This window comes from Ursus americanus, chromosome 2 (genome assembly GCF_024610735.1).
Source record: "Ursus americanus isolate L20-20 chromosome 2, mUrsAme1.1.p, whole genome shotgun sequence".
NCBI lineage: Eukaryota > Metazoa > Chordata > Mammalia > Carnivora > Ursidae > Ursus > Ursus americanus.
The window spans coordinates 47,004,250-47,027,114 of record NC_142128.1 but is presented as its reverse complement, the minus strand read 5'-3'; the positions used below and the strand labels follow the sequence as shown (position 1 = coordinate 47,027,114).

The following is a 22,865-nucleotide window of genomic DNA, read 5'->3' as shown; positions in this document are numbered from 1 at the left end:
TTGTGAAGTTCACTGAAAGCAACTGCTCTCCCTTCGTTATTAGCCGTTTCCACTCCTCCTCCATCTTGATAGCGTAAGACTTGCAGCACACAACTATTCCGTTCCTTTTCTCACTCAAAAGCTATAGTTTGTGGATACAGCATTTTTCAGAATGTTGCTGGGTCAGGAGGAGGAAGGCCGAGAAGCTGAGCATAGTAAGTAAAAGCACGGATTTTAGAATCAGATTGATGGGATTTTAATCCCTACTGTGCCATCTACTAAGTTATGGAATCATAGGTTATTTAAACTTTCTCTTTGATCAATGGGTTATTTTTAAATGTATTTTAAAACTTCAAATACATAGGAGAGTTAAATACCTATTTTTCTTCTTGATGTATAACTTCAAAGAGTGAAATGAACAAATCTTAAGGGTTCAGTTTGAATTCTCACAAATTCATGCCCATCTGTAACCACCACTTGTCAAAATATAGAGCATTTCCAGCACTCAGTAGGCTCCCTTGTACTCATAACTCAGTAGATATCCCTTCTGTAGATAATACTATTCTGACCTTCTTCACCAGACTCATTTTGCTAATTCTTGATCATCATATATAAATGGAATAGTATAGTGTGTACTCTTTTGTGTCTGACTTCTTTCTTCCAACATTATTGGTGGGCAATAGTCTTAATTTATGTAACTTTTTAGGAACCTGCTAAACTATTTTCCAACATGGCAGCACCATTTTATATTGATGGGCATCAGCAATGTATAAGAGTTCCACATCCTTGCCAACTGTTGGTATGGTCAGTTCTAATAGATAATGTCATGGTACCTCATTATGGTTTTCACTTCCACTTGCCTAATAACTAATGATGCTCAGCACCTTTTCATGTGCTTATTTGCTATCAATAATATATCTGCCTTAGTGTAGTATCTGTTCAAGCTTTTTATCCATTTTTAAAATAAGGTTGTTATCTTATTGAGTTTTGAGAGCTCTTTATGTATTCTGGAAACAAGTTCTTTACCAGATATGTGATTTGCAAACTTTCTCTAACAATCTATGGTTTGTATTTTCATTCTCTTAACAGTGTCTATTAAAGAACAGAAGTCCTTAGTTTTAACAAATTTTTATTTTTTTTCTTCTATGGATTATGCTTTTGGTGCTATAGCTAAGAAATTTTGGTCTAACCACAGGTCACAAGATTTTCTTCTGTTTTCTTCCAGAAGTTTCAATAGTTTCAGGTGTTACATTTAGGTCTATGATCCATTTTGAGTTAATTTTTATATACAGGATAAAGAATAGATGAAAGTTCACCTTTTTACATATGGATATCTAATTGTTCCAAGATCATTTATTAAAAAGACTGTCCTTTCTCCACTGAAATGCCTCAGCACTTCACTGACAATCAATTGACTATATATGACATCTATTTCTAGACTCTTTTCTGTCCTATTGACCTATTTGTCCACCTTGTCATCAACACCATACTACCTTGATTACTGTAGCTTTACAATAAGACTTAGAGTCAGTCATAAGTTCTCCACCTTTATTCTTCCTCTTCAAAGTTGTTGAGATTTTACATTTCCACATTCACTTTAGAATCTTCTTGTTAATTTCTGGGAAAAAAAGGCTGCTGGGATGGATAGTAATTGGGATTAAGTTGAATCTATGGATCAATTTGGGAGGAATTTACATCTTAACAACATTGAATCTTCTGACTTGTTTCTGTAATTTCACTCAGCAGTATTTGTAGTTTTTAGTATACAGGTCTTTCATATTGGTCAGATTTATCCATAAGTATCTTATGTATTCTGACATTATACATAATATTGATTTTTTTTTACATTTCGATCTCTGTTGCTAGCATATAGAAATACAATTATTGTATGTTGATATTGTATCCTACAACCTTGCTAAACCAACTTACTAGTTTTAATAACTTTTATGTATATCCCACAGAATTTTCTAGGTGGTTGATCATGTCATATTCAAATAAAGACACGTTTACTTCTTCCTTTCCAATCTGGATGCCTTGTATATCTTTTTCTTGCCTTATTGCACTGGCTAAAGCTTCCATACAACATTGAATAGAAGGAGCAAGGACAGACCTACTGCCCTGTTCCTGATTGCAGGGGGAGAGTATAGTATAATAGCACACTTTCGCCATTAAGTGTGATATTAAGCTGTAGGTTCTACATACATGGTATTTGTTTATCACATTTACCCCTCTATCCTAGTACAGTGAACTTCTGATCAAGAATGAATGTTGGATTTTGTGAAATGCGTTTTCTGAATTTGTAATTTGTCTTTTTTGGTCTATTAATATGATGAATTACATTAATTAATTTTCAAATGTTAAGCCAACCATGCATTTCTAGGATAAACTCCACTTTATTATAATACATCATCCATTTTACAGATCACTGGATTTGATTTACTAAAACTTTTTAAAGAATTTCACATCTGTTTGTGGTAGACAACCTCTAAGATGATCAGCCTAATGATCTCTGCCTCCCTTGAGCTGACAAATACAATATTGTAGAAGAGGAGCTATGTCACTTCTGACACATTAGCTTGTAAAAAACACTGTGGCTTCCACCTTGCTTGCTCTCTCTCTTGCTGGGATCACTCATGTTGAGAAAACCCAGCTTCCATGTCATGAGCTGCCCTATGCAGAGGCCCACATGGTAAATGCACTAAGGCCTTTGCCAATAGCCATATGAGTGAGATTAGCATCAGATTCTCTAGCCCTAGTCAAACCTACAGATGATTGGCTGACTGATTGCAACCTTGGGAGAACCTGAGACAGAACCATCCAGCTAAGCCATTCCTTGGATTACTATTCCCCAGAAACTGTAAGAAAATAAATGTGTAGTATGTAGCAATTAAAAAAAATAATAGAGACACCATTAAATTACACAGAAACAGTTTGATCCTTTCAGGTATTGCTTTTAAGCTTTTTAGGTTGGACAAGAACTGCATTTAGTCTAGGCAGGTCCCTTCTTGGTACTCTATCCAATACGCTGTGAATTATGAGGTTTTCCACTCCAGACACGGTTCAATCTTTTCAGACAATTCTTTCCTCAGCCTCAAGTGTTTTGTTTTTCACCATTTTTTATTTTTATATTAAAGTACAGTTGACATACAATATCCCATTTTTAGGTACACGATTTAGTAATTCAACAATTTAGACAGAAAAAGACAAATGTCACATGATTTCACTCATATGTGGAATCAAATAATTTCTTTACACACATGTATGCTGATCATACTCAACTGAATATTCAAAAGGGTGCTTTTGCAGATCTCCAGCCTTTTCTTCATGCCCCTCTCTCTTCTCTAGTATGCTACCCTATGAATTCTAACCACCTTGGCTTCCCCAAGCTCCTAGGCTCCATCCTCTCAACTCAGGGAGACGACCAGATATTTCCTGATTCTTCTGTGCTGTGGTATGGCCTGAAAATTCTCTTCAGGCAGCAGTCTCGGACAGCCATAGGGCTTGCTTCCTTTGTGCCCTGTCTTCCAGGGATCACAGACCTTCATTGCTTGATGTCCAATGTCTTCAGTACCATTGTTTATCTGGTTTATCAGTTGTTTCAGATGGGAGGGGCAAATCTAGTCTCTGTTTATTCCATCTTCATTAGAAATGGAAGTTCTGATGTTTCTCTTAAGCTCCACAGAAACAGAACCAAAAGGATGTGGGTATATAGAAATTTGTTTTAAGGAATTAACTCCTGTGATTATGAAGACTGGTTAAGTCCAAAATGTGCACGGTAGCCCAGCAAGTTGAAGACCCAGGGAAGAGCCAATGCGGCAATTTACGTTCAAAGGCCATCTGCTAACAGAAATCCTTCTTGTCCAGGAGAAGTCAGTCTTTGTTTTACTAAGGTCTTCAACTGATTGGGCAAGGCCCACCTACATAGTGAAGGCCAATCTGCTTTATTCAAAACCCAACAATTGTTAAATTTACCCAAAAGACCCCCAGAGAAACATCCAGAATAATGTTTGGCCAAATATTTGGGCACCATGGCCCAACCAAGTTGACATACAAAATTAACCATCATAGTAATATTTTAAAAATAAATTATAATTAATTAATTAATTAATTACAAGGGCTTCTGGGTGTTTCAGTTGGTTAAGTGTCTATCTTCAGCTGAGGTCATGATCTCAGGGTCCTGGGATTGAGCCCTGTGTCAGGCCCCCTGCTCAGCAGGGAGCCTGCCCCTCCCCCTACTCATGCTCTCTCTGTAAATTAAATCTTAAAAAAAAAAACCAAAACCAATCAATCTTCATGCCACAAAGACACTTATATGCCTTCTAGTCAGATTCAATAGGAAATACACAGAACCTTCTATAAAGTGTCTCTTATGTGGAAAAAAATGAACCTGAATCTGATCAAGCCTCAGACGCAACTAGTTTTCAAGAAATATGGAAGATGGAGGAAACTGTTAACATGGAAATGAAATCCAAAATCTACAAAATAAGACTGGAAGAATTACCAGTTTTTTCCAAAGAATTAAATATATTAAAAAAAAAAAAAGGGAGGATGGGCACAGGTTAAAAAACATTTAACAGACACAACAGTCAAAGCGTAAGTGGACTTTAAAACCTGATTCAAATGAATCAATATTCAAAAGAAATTTGACACTCGGGGACATTTGAACACTTGCTGGATCTTATTAGATGACATCTTAGTCTATTCAGGCTGCTATAACAAAAACACCACAGACTGAGTGACTTCTAAACAGAACTTTATTTCTCCCAGTCCTGGCAGCTGGGAAGTCCAAGATCATGGCACTGGCAGATTTGGTGTCTGGTGAGTGTCCGCTTCCTGGTTCACAGATGGATGGTGGTCATCTCGCCGTGTCCTCAAATGGTGGAAGCAATAAGGGAGCTCTCTGTGGTCTCTTTTATAAGGACACTGATTCCATTTATGAGGACTCCACCTTCATGACCTCCCAAAGACCCCCCACCTCCTAATACTGTCCCACTGAGGGTTAGTGTTCAACATATGAATGGGGGGAGGTCACAAACATTCAGTGCATGGCAGATATTAAAGAATCATTAATTATTAAGGTTTTTAAGTTGTGTGTATACACACACACACACAACACACACACACATCACGATTCTATTTTAGATGTATACTGCAGTATTATATCCAACACACAGAACTGATTATAAAGTAATTCCATGGGGACATTGGAGGTGAGAAGTAAATGAAACAGGATTAGACGATGTTAACTGTTAGAACAGGTCATTAATCTGTTCTCTACTACTGTGTAGAGAGAACAGAATTTTTAAGAGAAATTTTTAAATAAAAAAATGAAAAAGAATAGGTCTCTGGATTCAGACTTTGGGTTCAATTTCCAATTCAGCTTCTTACTAGTTTACAGACCAGCCAATAAAAGTTCATACCTCATAGGAAGGTTAGTAAGGATTAAATGAGACAATGCAGATGAAGTGCTTCAAACTTGATACTATGTTACGTTCATGAGATTTAATCTCTGTCAAATTTCAGACCTTTTAGAAGTATATAAATTAGGAGAAATTTTAAGCTTTAGAAGGAAATTGATCAAGTCTCATTTCAATCTCCTACACATTACCTATGTTACTTTATATTTTGCTGTACAAAATATGTACATTATGAGTTCCAAACATCATTTTGTAAAACAAAACAACACAAAACTTTGCCCACTAGAAGAATCTGAGAAGGAACACTTTCTGAGAAGTAGAATCACTGAGATAGAAATAAGAGAGCTCATGTGGAAACAGTGAGTCACGAAACTATAATAATAGACTTTCTGTTCTTACGTTGTCCTTCTAACTTGGTTCAGAACTTTGAAAACACTGTCTATATAAACATATTTGGTGTCACCACTGACTCACTGAGCTTTTGGCAAGCCTCTTAGGCCTCTCATCGTTAAGAGGGCGTAACGTAATCCTGAATTTCTATATTCCACCAGAGGACTCCTGTTAAGCCTCCTGCAGAAAGGCTTTCTCTCAAAGCGCATTACCTAGAATTCATACAGTATATTTGCTTTGTACGTCCCTCCAAATGAAGACATGATCATAGGTCACTACTGAGGACACGCCAAGTAATGGCCACGGTCTGAGATAACAGCGTACGAAGACCACGTTGCCTGCCACTCCAATGGTGCCCTGTCCACATTCTGTTATCTGAAGGTACATCTGTGTTCCCCTCCCCCCACCACCTCACCAGAGCCAACTTTACCTGAAAGTTCTCTCGAGGCTGCACCTAACTGGTTAACGTGACTACCCTTGGTTTATTTATCCTTTGAGCCTTTACAAAAGATACAACTTTTTATCATAAAATTACTACGAATGCATCATCCAAAAATTTATGAAATACAGAGGAAAAACCCAGCCATAACGCCATCACCTTACCACATCATTTTCCTTTTTATTTCTCATTCAGCCTGAAACTCCTATTTTTAAACCAAATTATTCATTAACTTTCTCTTTTCCCCTACCACCCTCACTCTAGCTTTAGGAAATGCTACGAAGCAGAGGGGATACAATTTAGAAAGAGCCCAATTAGGGGGGTTCTTTCTAGCAGTCTGAGCTCTTTGCAAAATGGAATCATCCCCAGAATGTGTGTTCCCAGACCCCAGCTGCCTTTCCTGTCTGTGTTGTTCTTCTCAAGTGAAATGTTCTTCACTCTTTCCCTCCCTTGTCTGATTTTTCAAAGCCAGAACACATCCAAACTCCTTTTCCCCTCGTCCTTGACTGCTGATTTATCTTTTTAAGATTTTATTTATTTCTTTGTCAGAAACAGAGAGCACAAGCAGGGGGAGTGACAGGCAGAGGGAGAAGCAGGCTCCCTGCTGAGCAAGGAGCCCAATGCAGGACACGACCCCAGGACCCCGGGATCATGAGCTGAAGGCAGCCGCTTAACCGACTGAGCCACCCAGGTATCCCTGCTGACTTCTAAACCACGTCATGATTCTTACTCCTAGCTGCCCTCTGGAATCATCTAGTGCTTTTTAGAAAACTAGCTACTCGGGCTTTCACCAGACTGAGAATCGCATCCCTAGAACTGGAGTGTGTGTTTGTTTTAACCTCTCCAAGTGATCCAGAGACTCCGAAGGGTTTAGAAACCATTGTCCCAGAAATTCCAACCATCCTGGTCAGGTCTTGCCAGCGCCATATCCCCTCTTGCTAACATCAGTACCATTCCCTCGGTATTTCAAAGAGTAAAGCTCACATAAGACATACCTATTTGGTTTCCGGCTTACCCTACTCCTGGCTTCAGGAACACTGGCCTCTCTGTTTTCCCCTAGTGTATGTTCTCTTTTTTTGTAACATCCCTGACCTTTTGATTGGCCTTCTTAGAGCAGTGGTTCCCAAACTTTGATGTGCATCAGAATCACCTGGAAGGTTCATGCGAACACAAATTTCTAGGCCTCACCCACAAATGTGTGATGCAAGGATTCTGAGAATGTGCGTTTCTAACAAGTTTCCAGGTGACACTGATGTACCCGGTGGTGAGGGGAACACACTCAGAAAAGTCACTGTTACAGGTCTGCTCATTAACCCCACAACCTGGGCATCCCCTGGCAACTTTGATGCAGCTAAGTAACCCCTTCTCCCCACAATAACCAAATTCCCTTTAATAATCCGCATCTGAATCATAATACACATCTGATTTTAAGGCGACTAAATCCAACAGATCAGAGTTAAATTATTTGAGAGCTTACTATGAGCAAAACATGGTTCTGATTAGTCAAAGCCTCACTGGTTTTTCATAATACATGTTAGAATTATTAAGGTATATTTTTTTGTTAGAACATAAACCTCTGACCCTAATTTGAGAAAGGCATAGTAGTTTAGTTCTACTCTCAAAATGACAGGGTTCTTTGTTGAGAAGTTCTGCTTTACCAAACTCCAGTTCACAATGATGACCCTTGTTTAACTTCCACTGAACTTGATTCCTTACATTTTAGTACTAAATTATCTTTGCCTTGTTTAAGTGGGTTCATTTTATCCCCTGAACCAGAATGCAAGCTGTGTAAGGAGAGGGCTCTGTGTGCCCAGAGGGCTGGGCACGTGATCAGCACTCAGCCCTCATTGGCTGACTCACCTCATCACTTCCCAACATGCCTTTCCTAAACTGGAGCTCTCAAGAGGGCCATGAAATGCAAAAGCATCAGTCTCAGCCAGTAGGAAAACAGACTTCCAAGCCAACAGAACGACTTGTGTTTTAGTCACTCTCTTGGATTATGCATTTTTCCTTGCCTCATTTTACCTGAATAACTGAGATCTGACCATACCATGACGAATCATCAAGAGGAAACACCGCAGAGAGTAAGTTGGGGTTAGCAATGAACCCACACTGTTGCCAATAATGGCCCAAAATTTGGGGGAGAGAAGGGCTAGAAATTAGAAAATAAAATTCTTTTTGTTCATCTTCCTATAAGTGTCCCTAGTAGTTCCTTTATAGATGTCAACACTGGATCAATTTCAAGAAGCAAGAGGGAAACTGGGGAACAAAAATCAAATATACGTTCATTTGGGACTATCAGTAAAGCTCCTGACACATCTGCAAGCGTGATTTCAACCAGACTCAAAGATTATTAACTTTCATGTAAATTCTACTGCACTGCTGTCAGATGATTCTAATTCATATTTTATAACCACTTTACCCAATTCTGTATTTCCAAATGAGAACAATTATTTAACACGGACTCCTGAAGGTGCATCATGCTGCCACCTCGTAATTTCACGGCCCCGAGGCTCCCAGACTCTCCAGCCTCACTGGACCCAGTGTGCTTGGGCCGCTGCTCCTCTCCAGCAAAGCCACGACCCCCATCTCATGCCGCCCGTCCTCCCCTTCCTGGTGTTGGTACGAGCTTAAAGACGGGGAGAGGGGAAACTGCAGACGAAGGTCCAGAAAAAAGGAAATGAAGCGTACCGTTCAGGGGCTACCACCCTGTGGTTCTGTCCTCACGATCCATCCGGAGCTTGTTCTGATGGAGAACTCAAACCTCACAAGTCTTTTTGAGAAACGGAATGGACAACAACAGCAAAACTGGGCTGTTATTGAAATAAAAGAGAAAATATGCTAGACACACTACCTACACCTTAGCACAGAACATAAATTTAGTAGATACAAATATCATATGCTCTTTTTTAAAGTGATCCTTAAAATTTATACTTTTAGAAAAGACCCACCTACAACATTCCATCTAGTGACAACTGGTCAGTGAAAGATAAAATTGACTAATTCCTTCTCTAGACATAATTTTTAGAATTTTTCATTTACCCAGATGTTAAATTTTGGTCAATACTTACATACTATATAAAATGCATTTATAAAGCTCAATATTGCCATGCAAACCACATTTTTAGACACAGACCACCCTTACTAATGACCAATGACCTATGGCATATATTTTAAGGCGTCCCCACCCCCGCCCCGTCTGTTTTTTCAACCTCTAGATGAACAGAGAAAACCTCAAGTGGGAGTGATTAACCGGCCTGAGGAAACGCCAAAACCGTGTTCTTCTGAATTCCTAAGCGCCACCAAATATTTGGGTAAAAGAGAATAAACCAATGATATGAAACAAAGTGTCTCAACCTTAACAGTACTGACACTGTGGGCCAGATTAATTCTCTGCTGCGGGAGACTGCCCTCTGCACTGCGGGATGTCTACAAACATCCCTGGTCTGTCTCGTTACACGCCAGAACCACCATCCCACTATCTCGGTTGTGACACTGTCAAATGCCCCTTGCAGGGTATGTCCTCTCTGGTTCAGAGCCACTGTTACAAAGTGATAGGAGGCTAACATCCAAAGACAGGGATTCGTTCAAAACCTCTGGGGCCACCACCTCCCCAGAGCACCAATTTGGTTTCTTGTACTATCTCAAAGTTTCTCCCAAGTTTCATATTTCCTAGTGGAATAACTTCCTCAAGGTACAAATGACACTCCAGAGACAAGAAGAAACGTTTATTTTACCGTCCAATTATTTTCTTAAAAAAATTTAATTTTTGATAAAATAAACTTTTAGTACCATAGAAACCTTTCGATACGTACAAGGACATATTATTACTATGTACAACTTCGAAAACAAATGTTTCCAGCTCCAAGAACAGTGATGCTGAACACCCTGACTATACCCAAGCTGTAGGAAATTTCCTGGATGGCCAATGTTTTCCTTGGCTTGGAAAAAGACATACAATTAAAAAATATAAATAAGACCTTCAGTGAGTCGAGAATCATAAAAATGCTTTCTGAAGCACGGTCATCTGGATCTTGGGGAATATGGAGTAGTTGTAAGAGTTCAACAAGCAAGGTGAAACCCTGTGGATATTCAAACGTGAGTATTCCAGGAGAGGTCCTGAGGTTCACAGTTGGTCTATCAAAAATAAAAGCTATTCTTACTGTGGTGCTTGGTTTCTGGTTCATATACCATTCTTCACCAGCTCGTGGACTCCATTCTCATCAATGATTAAAGGTGCATGGAATTCTTTATCTGCCACATAACTTTCTATTCCCTGAAAGAACAGTTGAAATGAAACATAGAAAATTAGTGGGCACTAGTCATACAAGGAGGGACTTCGTGAAGATTTGAATCATGGACGCCAAAAAGTTGGGTTGAGATGTAGAATTTAAAAGTCAATAAAAACCTATTTCATATACTTTTTAAACTGGGCTTACTGACCGATTTATAGAAGCATAAAACAAACAACAAAGAAAGGAAAATTACTCTGATTATAATTTCTAAAGTTAATAAGATGTTAGTCATTCTTCCTATCACCATTACCCAATAGAGTTAACTTCCTAAGCACTGTGGCTGTCTCTGATGCTGAAATTCAGCAATCTGACAAGGATCTCCAGAAAAAATATTACATATTAGAAGAGTAGGAACCCCTAAATCTCCCAGTCTTAAAAGTGAGAGTACCAAGTGTATAAACAAAATAACCCTTTGAAAGGAAAAAATTACATTATGTTTCAAAAAGCCAGACAACCCATAAATACAGAGAACAATCTGATGGCGGCCAGAGGGGAGGGGATAAGGGGATGGGCAAAATGCGTGAAGGAAAGGGGCAGGCAGAGGCCTCCAGTTACGGAATGAAAGGCACAGCACAGAGAATATAAACAGTCAGTGACTGTCATAGAGCTGTATGGTGACAGACGGTAGCTTCACTAATGATGAGCACAGAACGTGTAGACTTGGGGAATCACTATGTTGTGTACCTGAAATTAACACTGTGGATCAACTACATTTCAATTAAAAAAAAAAAAGAGCTAGATGATTTATCTAAAACACATGGCTGATTTTTTTTTGAAAGACCATTGCATTTTGATGTGTCAATGAAACGGATTAAACATTAAACATTCTGTTCGTGACAACTAACCCACTTGTGGGACAGATGCAAAGCCGTAACAGGAATTCTCAAAGAGAAAAATTCAGAACAAATGCAACTCCTTTGCTCATTCCCAGGATGTGCAGAGCAAGGCACTGGGAAATGGGAAACTCTACTTAAATATGAAACAGTCTCCGGATCCTACTTTTAAAAGAATAGAGGAAAAAAAACAAATCAAACTTACTTCTCCAGCATAGGAGATAAGAGGAGAGATTTCACACTGAATTGGTACATCATTGGCATCCTTCAAGCTAAGAAAAAAAACAAACACGTTAAAGGTTTTGCTTCTCACGTTATTGCCAGAGTGAAAGTACAGACCATCACTTTCCTCTGAGAAGCTTGCAGATAATCAAATTCTCACAGTTAGACAAACAGAATAGACTCTATCCTGATGGTCACCAAATTCCCTGAGGATTAGGTAAACATGAATTTGTCATGGTCCAGAAGACACTATTTGGGGCAAGTGCCAATAATTACCAGTAGGTCTGTCTCCAAAGCACTTCACCTGTACTGATACACTTATCTGCTAAAGTACATCCCATTTTTTATCATTTCCAACTTTTAATGTGATAAGGAAGGGACTATTTATGGAATACAAATTATGGTTCAGGGCCCCTGCTAGCTACTTTGAATCCTTCATACTTCTCTTCAATCCCTGCCACAACCTTGAGAGTTAAGAACTACTACAGACAAACGCTCTAACGCTGCACTGTCCAAAATACACTGGCCACTAGCCACATGTGGTTACTTAAATTTAAATTAATTACAATTTTTTAAATGAACTAAAATTTTAAAATTCAGTTCCTCAGTCACAGAAACCACATTTCAAGTGCTCGGTAGCTGCCAAATTGGAGAGCACGGCTAGAGTATTTCCTTCCCTACAGGAAGTTCTACTTACAGTACTGTTCTAAAGGTCAGTTATTTCCCAATATACAATTTCTGTACAACCCAAACCTCCTAGATTAGCTGAGCTGATTTATTCAATGTTTCAAAGTGCTTCTCTGCTACTTTCACCAAAATCTCTTCAAAGAGCTAAGACACAATGCAACCCAAGCAAAGGCAAGACCAAAGTCACCATTTGCTTCCTCCAGGTCACATCCTAACATATACAGCCACTCAATCCTGAGTTTCTAAAAGTTTCTAAGTTTTTAATATAGAAGTCAATGAATAGTGTTTTTAATATGCTTGAAGGCATTAGACCTCTAGGCTTTTCCACCAGCAGGATACAGGGCACATAAAAACTAGTCTCAAGACGCCTGGCTGGCTCAGTCAGTTGAGCGTCCAACTCTTGATTTTAGCTCAGGTCATGATCTCGGGGTCATGGATCTAGCCCCGAATAGGGCTCCATGATGACTGGGCATGAGTCCTGCTAAGGATTTTCCCTCTCCCTCTGCCCCTCCCCTCCCACTCATGCGCGAACTCTCTCTCTCTCTTAAAACAAACAAAAAACTAGTCTCTTATAGCCTCAACCCGTAGCTCCCCTTTGTTTTGCCAAGCATGTCTTGAAGCTTTGGTGGAGTCAATAAAATCACAGGGCTTCTGAGTTTAGCAAGCCCAAACCTCCTCGAAACAGAATCCCGTAGTTTGAATTCAGTGTGCTCTGTATCTTACCCCCACTTACTTGTCCCACTACTTTCCACTCAAACCAGGCCAGCTGCACACACTTTGGATTATTCCAAGTCATTCTCAACTATGGTCAAATAAAACCTTGGACTATCCAAATTTTAGCCATCCTCCAAGATTTAGCTTAAGCCCCACCCTTCCCTTGACCATTGTATTGAACAGTGATCACTCTCATTTATTTCTATAAAAAAATTTAATAGACATCTAAGTCACTGCCCCCTAAATCATAATAAATTATTATTTATATCATATGTTTAACACATAAATACATACTGCCTGATGATGTTACTTGACTTTCATGCATCCTGACCTCCCAGTAGGCTGTAAGAAATGACTCCTTTCTTTTATGTAAGCTACACCAGCACCCAGACACTAGCAGTACCTGTAGGTCTGTGAGCAAATGTTTGTTGGCTAAATAAATACATAAACTATGGGGGGCAGACAGGGGACAGACTAATTTGGAGAAAAGATTAATTAAAGATGGGGCACACTTCTGTCTAGATATGTGTCAGATTCTAACAAAAGAACTCAAGAAATCTGGTCCAGACCCTCTGGGGCAGCTTGGACTCATATTAAACCAAATGGGAAAAATAAGGACCCGTTCCACTGATAAGATCTAGACAGCCCAGTCCCACCAGAACCCCTGAGGGATTTGGTATGCCAGGATCAGAAAGTGGTTTTGAACCCAAGGAACACATGGCTGACCCAAATATAACTTCTCTTCGAGTACCACAAAGATACTGCAAGAAACTAAGAAAGTCACTCTTAATAAACAAAGTTGGATGCCCAGAAGGAGGAAAGACAGAAGCTACCATCACCAAATGCAAAATCTCAGGAGACAGGCAACTTAAACCAGTAACAGTATTATCCCCCAACTCTGCAGACAAGCATACTTTCAGTAACTAACTGTTCTCTAAGTGCTAAGAAAAAATAAATAAAAATAAGGTCACTTGATCAAAACTCAGCATCCTTGCTTCCTTTCTTCGAAAATTATCACCCAGCTGTTTCCTCCCCCTTTTATACATAGTACTTCCTTGTCATCTCTCACTTTTAAGTAATCTTTTTCTTCTCTCGAGGGCCTCCTTTAGAGATAGAAACAGTCCCTTAAGTCTGCGATCTCATTTGAGGCCAAATTTTGATGTCAGTTTAATTATTCTGCAAATGGCTAAAATAAAGTAAATGGGGGAGGGGAGTACTAAATAAGAGAACTCAAACAAGAACTAATGTTTAAAACATTTTATATCTTAACTGACATAGCTGGATGTTGATTTCAGTTGTATGATTAAGAAACTATTTCACTTTTGAGGTTAAAAGTGTGGCTCAGTGAAAAGGAAATTTTGGGTCAAAAATCTATTTCTTAACTTCTAAAAGCAACTTGCCTCCATATATTAAAAATGATGGATGGGACAGAAAAATAACAAAGCGTCCAGGTTCCCATGGCATGAGAGCCCACAGTCACCTACAGCTCCTCTAAGAAACTAGAGGGTCTATGAGTCCACTTCCTTGTCTACAGACAGGGCCACACCCGGGAAACACCGCCACCACAGGCACTTGTCTCCACAGGGCAAAAGTGAGTGGCATAGGCGGGGGGAAAGAAATCACAGGGACGAAAATGACATCCCTGCTACTCTACTTCGGATACAACGCCAATCTCCAGATCCTTTACCCTGTTCATATTTCCCAAATTATCTTCAAAACTTAAAATTCAAACTAAACCTAAAAACTTTTCAAATGTAGCAAGACCACCAAGCTGTCTCTTTAGCTGTAAGGATAGTGGCTTTTTCAAACTCTGTCAGTACCCAGGTGAGACAGGATACCTGCTACTTTCAGCTAAAAATTATCTGCGATTCAGACAAAACGCTTCCTTCTTTGGGAGCAGGATAATAAGAGACTAAAATGAACACAGAGAAAAGGAGCTGTTAGTGCGAGCAAACATGAAGAGAACAGTTTTCTCCACATTAGGAACCATCAGAAACGTCAGAGGCAGGTAGCCTTTATACTGAGAGCATACACCCAATTCAGTAAGACACGCTTCAGAATGTGATGTTTCTCTAGCTTCTGCCAGGATCTGAATTTGTTCTCCTTGGCCCGTAACCTGCCCGACACCCTACCTACACTCGTCAATCTGTCCCTGCAGGTTCAAACATCCATGGTCAGGTTCTTTAGTAAACCATGCTCCCCATTTCCAGCATTTCCGGCATTTCCAGCATGCACTGAGACTCTGAGTTAGTGTCATCCAGACAGATACCTGCCACCAAGAAAGCACAGTACGCCCCCACCAAAGCTCCAACCATCCCCCCGCCAGACCACCGAGAGGCAGAGCACTAAACTATGATGCCAGTTAGTACAGAGGGAAGCACAGCCCCGTCACCATGCACTGCAGGCAGGCTGGGATATTTACTTGAGATTGACATCAGCTGTGATGGTCTCTGACTTTCCATTTGTAGCACTGCTATGTAGGAATAAATAAGCATTAATGGGAATGGAAAACAAATCAAACAATAACAATGAAGTGGAATTGCAAAATATACTTGACCGAAAGGCATGTATTTATGGTAAACTATAAACTTGGCAAAGGAAGTCTGAAGGGGTAAAAACGAACTCAATGGCCAACGATGAAGCATGAGGACAACGTGACATGCTATGGAGCAGGCCTACTGATGAGACAGAGCCTGGAAGTGGCTCTGGAGGGAAGCCACTTACCGCAGCTCCTTCCTGGGAAAACACAGTCACGGGCCAGTAAGCTCCAAGGCCCAGTGCCCTAACATGCACCCCGGCATGCAGCCAGTCATTTTACCCTTAAGAACGTAAGTGATACGGCAGAACATTTTTTACATGAGTACATAAATACCAAATGATTTAGAAGGGGGTAACTCTAGGTGCCAATGAAGATTTTCTTGTAAAAGAGAAGACGGAGCTTAGAAGTTCTTTCTCTCAGATTTAAATAGCTAGAAGTACCTTCTTTTTTTAAGTTTTAAAATCCCAAAACATTTTTAAGTTTGAGTACCCGTGAATGTAAGTGCCCTTCCTTTCCCTTCCCGGCATCTCCCTCAGCGACCGTGAAAGTGCCATGGAAAGAAGGGCGAGGGGCCCACGTCTTCTGGGCGGCCGGTGGGCAGCGGGTCTGCGGCAGGGTGGGAGGCCGCACAGACGGCGGAGCGGCAGCGCCCGGTCCTCTCACTCTCGGGGGGAGTGTGCTCCTGCCGGCCTTTACCACACGGCACAGCTACGGGATTACCTCCTCACCATTCCTCAGCGAGAGTCATACGCTGCCGTGGTGGACGCATGTCCCACACAAGAGATCCCTCTTTAAGAGGAAGTAAAGCTATCACCCTCTTTGAAATGGGCCAGGCACTGATATTTCACACCAGGAACTGCCCACATCAGTACTAATAAGCTTTTTTAAAAAGATCTAGGAATATGTCAGAGAGAGAGGACAAAGGTCCAAGAAGAAAAATCCAGGAAGCGTTCCCACACCAGAGAACAGACATTGACTTACCGGGGAATGGCTGGGAGGCGAGAGCCATTTTCATCTATGAAGTGGCCCCCTGCGTTGAGGACCCAGCAGTGATGAAGGGACAGCAAAGCATGCCTTGCAGTAGTAGGATTGTCCTTCCCGTTCTGACTGTCTGCATTCTTCAGCGGGGAAAACTCATCTTCTCGGAGCACTTCATACACCACAAACTTCCTAGAGTGGAACCATACAGAGACCGCTCTAGTACGAAGTAAAACTGCAAACACAGCTCTGACCCCTCTCTACAGAGCTCAGCCCCTGGTCCCCAATCGCAGGCTCTCTTTCAGATGAATCCTGAAAGAAATAATGCTCGTCCCTGGACTAAATGAAGTTGGAATTCCCTTCTCCAATGCAAAATGAGAAATTATGTTCATCCCAAACCATAAAACACTTCATCTTAAGTGGGAAAGGTCAGAAATCTTAATGCAAATTACATTAGAATCTGTTCTGGGGGGCAGGGGGGAAGGCAAAAAGGATGATTTAGAAATGCTTATGGAAGATTAATCTTCCACAGCTAATTTGTCTTCCGCATTTTCATACTGACCAAATTCTAACACACATACCTCAACACCGAATGTGATCTTTGATAGAGAACTATATAATTTAAAACCATGTTCCCTAAAATATTTACTTACAGGTCCGTAAGGCATCCTACATATAAACTGGGCCAATTCTCTATCTCAACCTTTTTAGTCTCTTAGCCAAAAGTGACAATTTTAACAAAATTTCACAGTTTTGCAGGAGAGTCAGATAATGGACGAACTGACATAAAGAAAACATACAGGCAACTCACACCATACGCCTGGGTTGGTGGTCTCATACTAGAGGATGGTAATGAGTCTAGACGGTACACTCACAATCAGAACGCCATACCCAACTACATGCTACCCAGTGTCTCCTAAAAACAGTGTCCTGCCTAACTGTAAAAAGCAACATTTCAAGACCTGTATCTAATCTTACTGGTGCTACTCAAAACATACTTTGCAAACTGGAAGATGTCAAAGACAAATTTTTCCATCTTTATTCCATTTGGTTTGTCTGGCTTAATTAACTGCCCCTGGGAATCCACATATGGAATCTTCTTTTGAGCCACATGGTGCTGCAACTGAGGTTCATAAATACTAAGTAGGGAAAAGAAAAAGACATAATCACTTTCCAAAGTTAAAATGCCAGAAAATCTGATAATCACACCCAGGAACAAATGCATCAACAACCAGTATTACGATTTTCAAAGTGAAGTGCATCTGTTAAGTTTCAGTTCATATTTAAATATTACATGAATAGATTTCCCTATTCACCTCCTTAAATTTTTAAAAAATCCAATACTGATCTCCACTTTAAAGAATATACACCACACAGCTCACACCAATGTTTCTCCCATCATTTCCCTGTCTTCCATTAAATGTTCTGCTCTTTGCCCCAACTTTCCCAACTGAGAGTCCTTGAAGTGTGGAATGGAAAGATGAGGATTAATAAATTAACAGCACAGGTACAGAACACAGAGTAGAATGGGAAATATTCTGAAACCCCGGAGCCAATATTCTAAAGCAAAGCTAAGTAACTTTTTAAAACGTAAACCATCATCATAAATGTCTAAAAGCTATCATATGAAGAAGCAGATAGTGAGAATGTCCTTCATTTAACAGACCGACAAAATAAAGTAGCTCTTATTTATTCTTTTATCCAACCGTGCTAACTTCCATCCAAGGCTCAAGTTCTTTTTTCTTTTTCTTTTTTTTTTTTAAAGATTTTATTTATTTATTTGACAGAGATAGAGACAGCCAGCAAGAGAGGGAACAAAGCAGGGGGAGTGGGAGAGGAAGAAGCAGGCTCCTAGCGGAGGAGCCTGATGTGGGGCTCGATCCCATAACGCCGGGATCACGCCCTGAGCCGAAGGCAGACGCTTAACCACTGTGCCACCCAGGCACCCCTCAAGTTCTTTTTTTCTTGACCCTCTAATGCACTAGTTCCTAAATGCTAGTCTGGGAGCTGGCTAAAATTGTGTAGGCAGCTTTTCAAAAATACAGATGACCTGCATCTACCATCAGAAATTCTGATTCAGTAGTTGTAGGGCAGATAACTCCATTTTTTTAAGTTTCGTTGTGGCAGAGAGACAATGTTTCATTTCTTACTTTTTGCTTCACCAGAACCTAACACAGTTGGAGGGAGAAGAGAAAGAGAAGAAAAGAGAGAAGTGCTTTCGACTGCAGGCAATGCACTGAAGAATGGGCTCCCACAAATCTGCACCCTACAACGCATCTTCCTAAAAACAACTACAACGTGAGATAAATTTCCATTTGATAAAGGTGATTCTCAGGGGAGAAGATGAATTTTGTGGAATTTGGACTTGGGGTGTCCTTCTACTTCTCAAGTGACTCAGTTCCTGATTAAGGATAAAAGAAAAGTTTTTAAAGCCCCCATTGTGCTCATACTTGACAACATCTCTCAGAAATGGTACGGTGAAGAAATGGTTGGCAATGTTCCCCGCGTTGAATAGCAGGCGTCCATCCGAGCTTCGTTTCTGAGCTGTTGCCAGGGAGATCTCACTGTATTCCACCACCTGGTAGACTCCATCCACTCGGCAAACCACTCCCACTGGCTCTGTAGGGTTCGTTTTCTCTACCACCTGCCCAAAGAAAGACAGCAACAGGAGAAGAAATACAATCCAGTGCTACACTGGAGATGTGCCATTTTCAAAGGCCACATCTGCAGTTTTGCTTGTATTGTCTTTGAGGCAAAGGAATCTTTAACTGTAGACAACCACATGTCCATCTTTACATTCTTTGATGGGCTAGTGTCCAACTGGAAATGAAGTAAATTATTTCTTTCCTCTTTGTCATCTAATGAAACCATGGAAGAGAAATCCCATCATACACACAGAGCCCAGAGGAAATCACAGTGGACTGGGAATAATTAAATGAGGAGTCTACCTCCCCCCAAATATGTTGTAATTAATTTATCCTTAACTACACTCAACTGCTTTCAGAATAAATGAGATGAAATTTCTCTGGGATTCACAGACAAAAAGGCATTTTGCCTCTCATCTGGTACTGCCCAAATCATCATTTCATTTGAAAATGGTGTTTCTTTCATTTTCATTCATGAATACAGCATGTTCCTTGTTTCTCGGGGACGTGGCCAGGAGGTAGGGGGCATTAGAGCAAGTAAGTCACTGGGATCTGGCTCCACGGTTTCACTCATATGTGGAACATACGCAGCAATAGCACGGAGGACCACAGGGGAAGGGAGGGAAATCTGAAGGGGGAGAAATCAGAGAGGGAGACGAACCATGAGAGACTATGGACCCCAGGAAACAAACTGAGGGTTTCAGAGGGGAGGAGGGTGGGGTAAGGGGTAACAGGGTGATGCGTATTAAGGAGGGCACGTGTTGTGATGAGCACAGGCTGTCATAAGTAACTAATGAATCACTGAACACGACATCAAAAACTAATGATGTACTACAGTGGCTAACTGAACATGATAAAAAAAAAAAAGAAAGAAAGAAAAGGCCACCCATTATTTATCTGTTTTGCATGCTAGACTTTGAAGTAAGAGATTCTACGCTTTAAAAAAGTTTGAAAACCAGTGATCTGATAACCTATCAATAGCTCCAGGCTGGTGCAGGAGTTGAGAGACAGGTTTATTATCAAAATCACAGGGAAGAATAGGGGTGCCTAGGTGGCTCAGTCAGGTAAGCGGCCGGCTCTTGACTTTGGTTCAGGTCATGATCTCATGGGTCATGAGATCGAGCCCCACATCAGGCTCCATACTCAGTGTGGAGTAAGCCTGAGATTCTCTGCCTCTCCCTCTGCCCCTCCCCTGACTCATGTTCTCTCACTTGCTCTCTCTCTCTCTCTCTCTTTCAAATTTAAAAAAGAAATCGCAGGGAAATAAAGAGTATGTAATTAAAAAAAAAACAAACAACCCTCACAAGTGACTCCGATACCCCACCCCCCTAATCCAACACAGCGCTGACCTAAACCGTTCAGAAGACAATTACCAAACAACTGTACGCGATACACTAACATAAAAGCGAGATTCAGAGATGAATATCCAACTGAACAATCAAGCAGTAACAAGTATTTACAGAACTGCTTTGTTTGCCCTGCGCAGTGAGCAATTCAGCACGCTTCCGGGCAGTCGGAAAGATCTGACCCCAATTTGAAAAGTCTATCCTAAGAAATTACACCAATAAAGCGAAAACTTTTCTTCAGCAACTGATTTCTTAAAATAAACACAGCCAGTAGCAGTCTCCGGCAGACGACTAAAGCCACTATTGACGACTTCATTTACACAGCAATTAGCGCTATAGGCCCCGAGTCTGGCTCAGCGAGGCAGGGCGACTGGATACGCAAGGCGGCTGTGTAGTTTCACTGTTTGCCTCCCTCAAAGGAGCACAGTATTCCATAAAAAGAAACTTTCTACCAAGGAAGTGAATTAAACTGGGGGGAAACATACAACAAAACGATTTAAATCAATCACAGTCCTGTTTGCAACTATCAACTCCTCACCACCTCTCACTTCACATAGTCCACAGTGAGGACGGTCTCAGTACGCAGGGAATTTGGAATAGATTCCTCTCATTCCCACCTAACACACACACACACACACACACACACACACACACACACACACACAGATTTATTTTCCAGTCACCTCCATAGGCCCCTACTCCTGACCAGCCATAGAAAACAAAACTAAGCATATTCACACTTTTCACTACCCAAGTGTTAATCTGTCAGCGAAAGATTTACTTCTTTTTCTTTTTTGGGAGTGGCAGAGGGGGAGAGAGAATATCCCAAGCAGGCTCCACACCCAGCACACAGCCCGATGCAGGGCTCGATCTCACGACCCTGAGATCATGACCTGAGCCAAAATCAAGACTCAGACGTAACCAACTGAGCCACCCAGGCGCCCTGAAATATTTACTTCTATGACAACTAGCAGCCTCCAAATATTATAAAAGTCTAGATTACAAAAGAAAGCATTTGTAAACTGTGTAAGCCGGAAGTCAAGTTTATATTACACAGAAAGTTATACAGTATAATATCGAGAAGTTTGCTTGATTTTCTCCAACTTCAGTCCTGAAAAGCTGAGTTCAAAGGAACACTTTAACGTCATAGTCACTGTAACTGCTTTACAAAGTGACCTTTAATTAACAGTGGTTCGTACCCTTTTAGTTTTGTACTTCTGCAAACCACTGCACTCTCCGTCTTTTCTCAAGGCTCTCGCTCCATAAAAAATACTTAATTCCTTAATTCACAAAGACCAGAGCCTTTGAAAGAAGTAAGAAATTATTCTACTACCACACTATGAATAACTCCCTAACTTAGGTGTTCTTAAAAACATATTTTGATATCTTGATTTTGCAATTAAAATTAAAAGGGTGGGAGGACAGATTACATAAATGGTTCCTCACATTTCTGAAAGTTTCTAACATGTACCAGTCTTGTCATATTTTGGTTCCCTCTGACTATGTATTCACTCATCGAGTGACTTCTACCTTATATGCCAGGCACAGAGCTGAGCAGGAAGCCTGAGACTCCTGGAGAACCCACAGGTGGTGGAGAAGAGTGACTGGTTACACCCGTATCTCTGTGTGATCGATAAACTCACAAAAATTAGCACATAATTTAAAGTTTTTTAAGCTGTCAGCAAAAACATAATCAATCTAAAGAGCTTGGTTTTATAATGTGCTTTGACACTAAAGCTAGGAGTTGGGAAACAGGAATTCTAATCCTGCTTCAGTTAATGTGATGAAGGACCTTGAGCCTGGAACTCACTTAGAACCAGAACTCAGGATGCTCGGTTCTGAGATCGAAGGGTTGACCAGATGATCACTGAAGCTCCTTCCAGGTTCACCACTCTATCATTTAGAATTTAAATGGACCTGAAGTTCAGAGCAGTAAAATTTAAGTTTCTGTTTTAGAATGAAGAGTGACACCAAGCGGAGCAAAGTCAGAAATACAGTCTAGTTTGGTTTTTTAAAGCTTAGCAGCTACTTACAATGCACTGTTTCTATTACAATTTAATAGCTATTTACAGTACAGTACAGACACTCAGAGTATTAGGACAGAGAGAGGTCTTAAATAACCAAACCAACTTTTTTATTTTCAGAGTCCAGAAGGGTCTTATTAGGTCTACCAGCTTAATTTCACAAAACCTGCACTGGCAAATTTAAAACTCCAGCTTCTATGACTTTGCCATAGATTTACAGATTAATTTTAAGAGAAATGACAACTTTATAATAGTAAATCTCCAACCAAGGCCATGGTATGTCTTTTATGGCAGTTCTCCTTTTTAAATCTAAATATTTCAAATTTATATCTAGTCTAATTTGTTTTGGTCAGAAGC

At 40.5% G+C, this 22,865-nt stretch overlaps 2 protein-coding genes across 5 annotated transcripts in view; both read right to left on the bottom strand.

Annotated features, from left to right (window-relative positions):
* The window catches only part of DDR2 (discoidin domain receptor tyrosine kinase 2), a 184,401-nt gene extending 175,363 nt beyond the window's left edge, over positions 1–9,038 (bottom strand). Inside the window, exon 1 of the mRNA XM_087855945.1 lies at positions 8,917–9,038. The gene's annotated coding sequence lies outside the window, so the exon portion shown is untranslated. The remainder of the gene's footprint in view (positions 1–8,916) is intronic.
* Positions 4,716–22,865, bottom strand: part of UAP1 (UDP-N-acetylglucosamine pyrophosphorylase 1) — a 42,293-nt gene continuing 24,143 nt past the window's right edge. The window contains exons 6-12 of one of the 4 annotated variants that reach the window (XM_045809700.2): positions 18,944–19,137; positions 17,492–17,632; positions 16,497–16,685; positions 15,399–15,449; positions 11,559–11,625; positions 10,389–10,501; positions 4,716–9,038 (exon numbers count right to left, since the gene is read on the bottom strand). In XM_045809700.2, coding sequence (XP_045665656.1) covers positions 10,409–10,501; positions 11,559–11,625; positions 15,399–15,449; positions 16,497–16,685; positions 17,492–17,632; positions 18,944–19,137 — 735 coding nt within the window. In that variant the 3' untranslated portion in view covers positions 4,716–9,038; positions 10,389–10,408. Of the gene's footprint in view, positions 9,039–9,938; positions 10,502–11,558; positions 11,626–15,398; positions 15,450–16,496; positions 16,686–17,491; positions 17,633–18,943; positions 19,138–22,865 lie in introns of those variants that run through there. The other 3 variants (XM_045809699.2, XM_045809701.2, XM_045809702.2) reach the window with 3 other exon arrangements.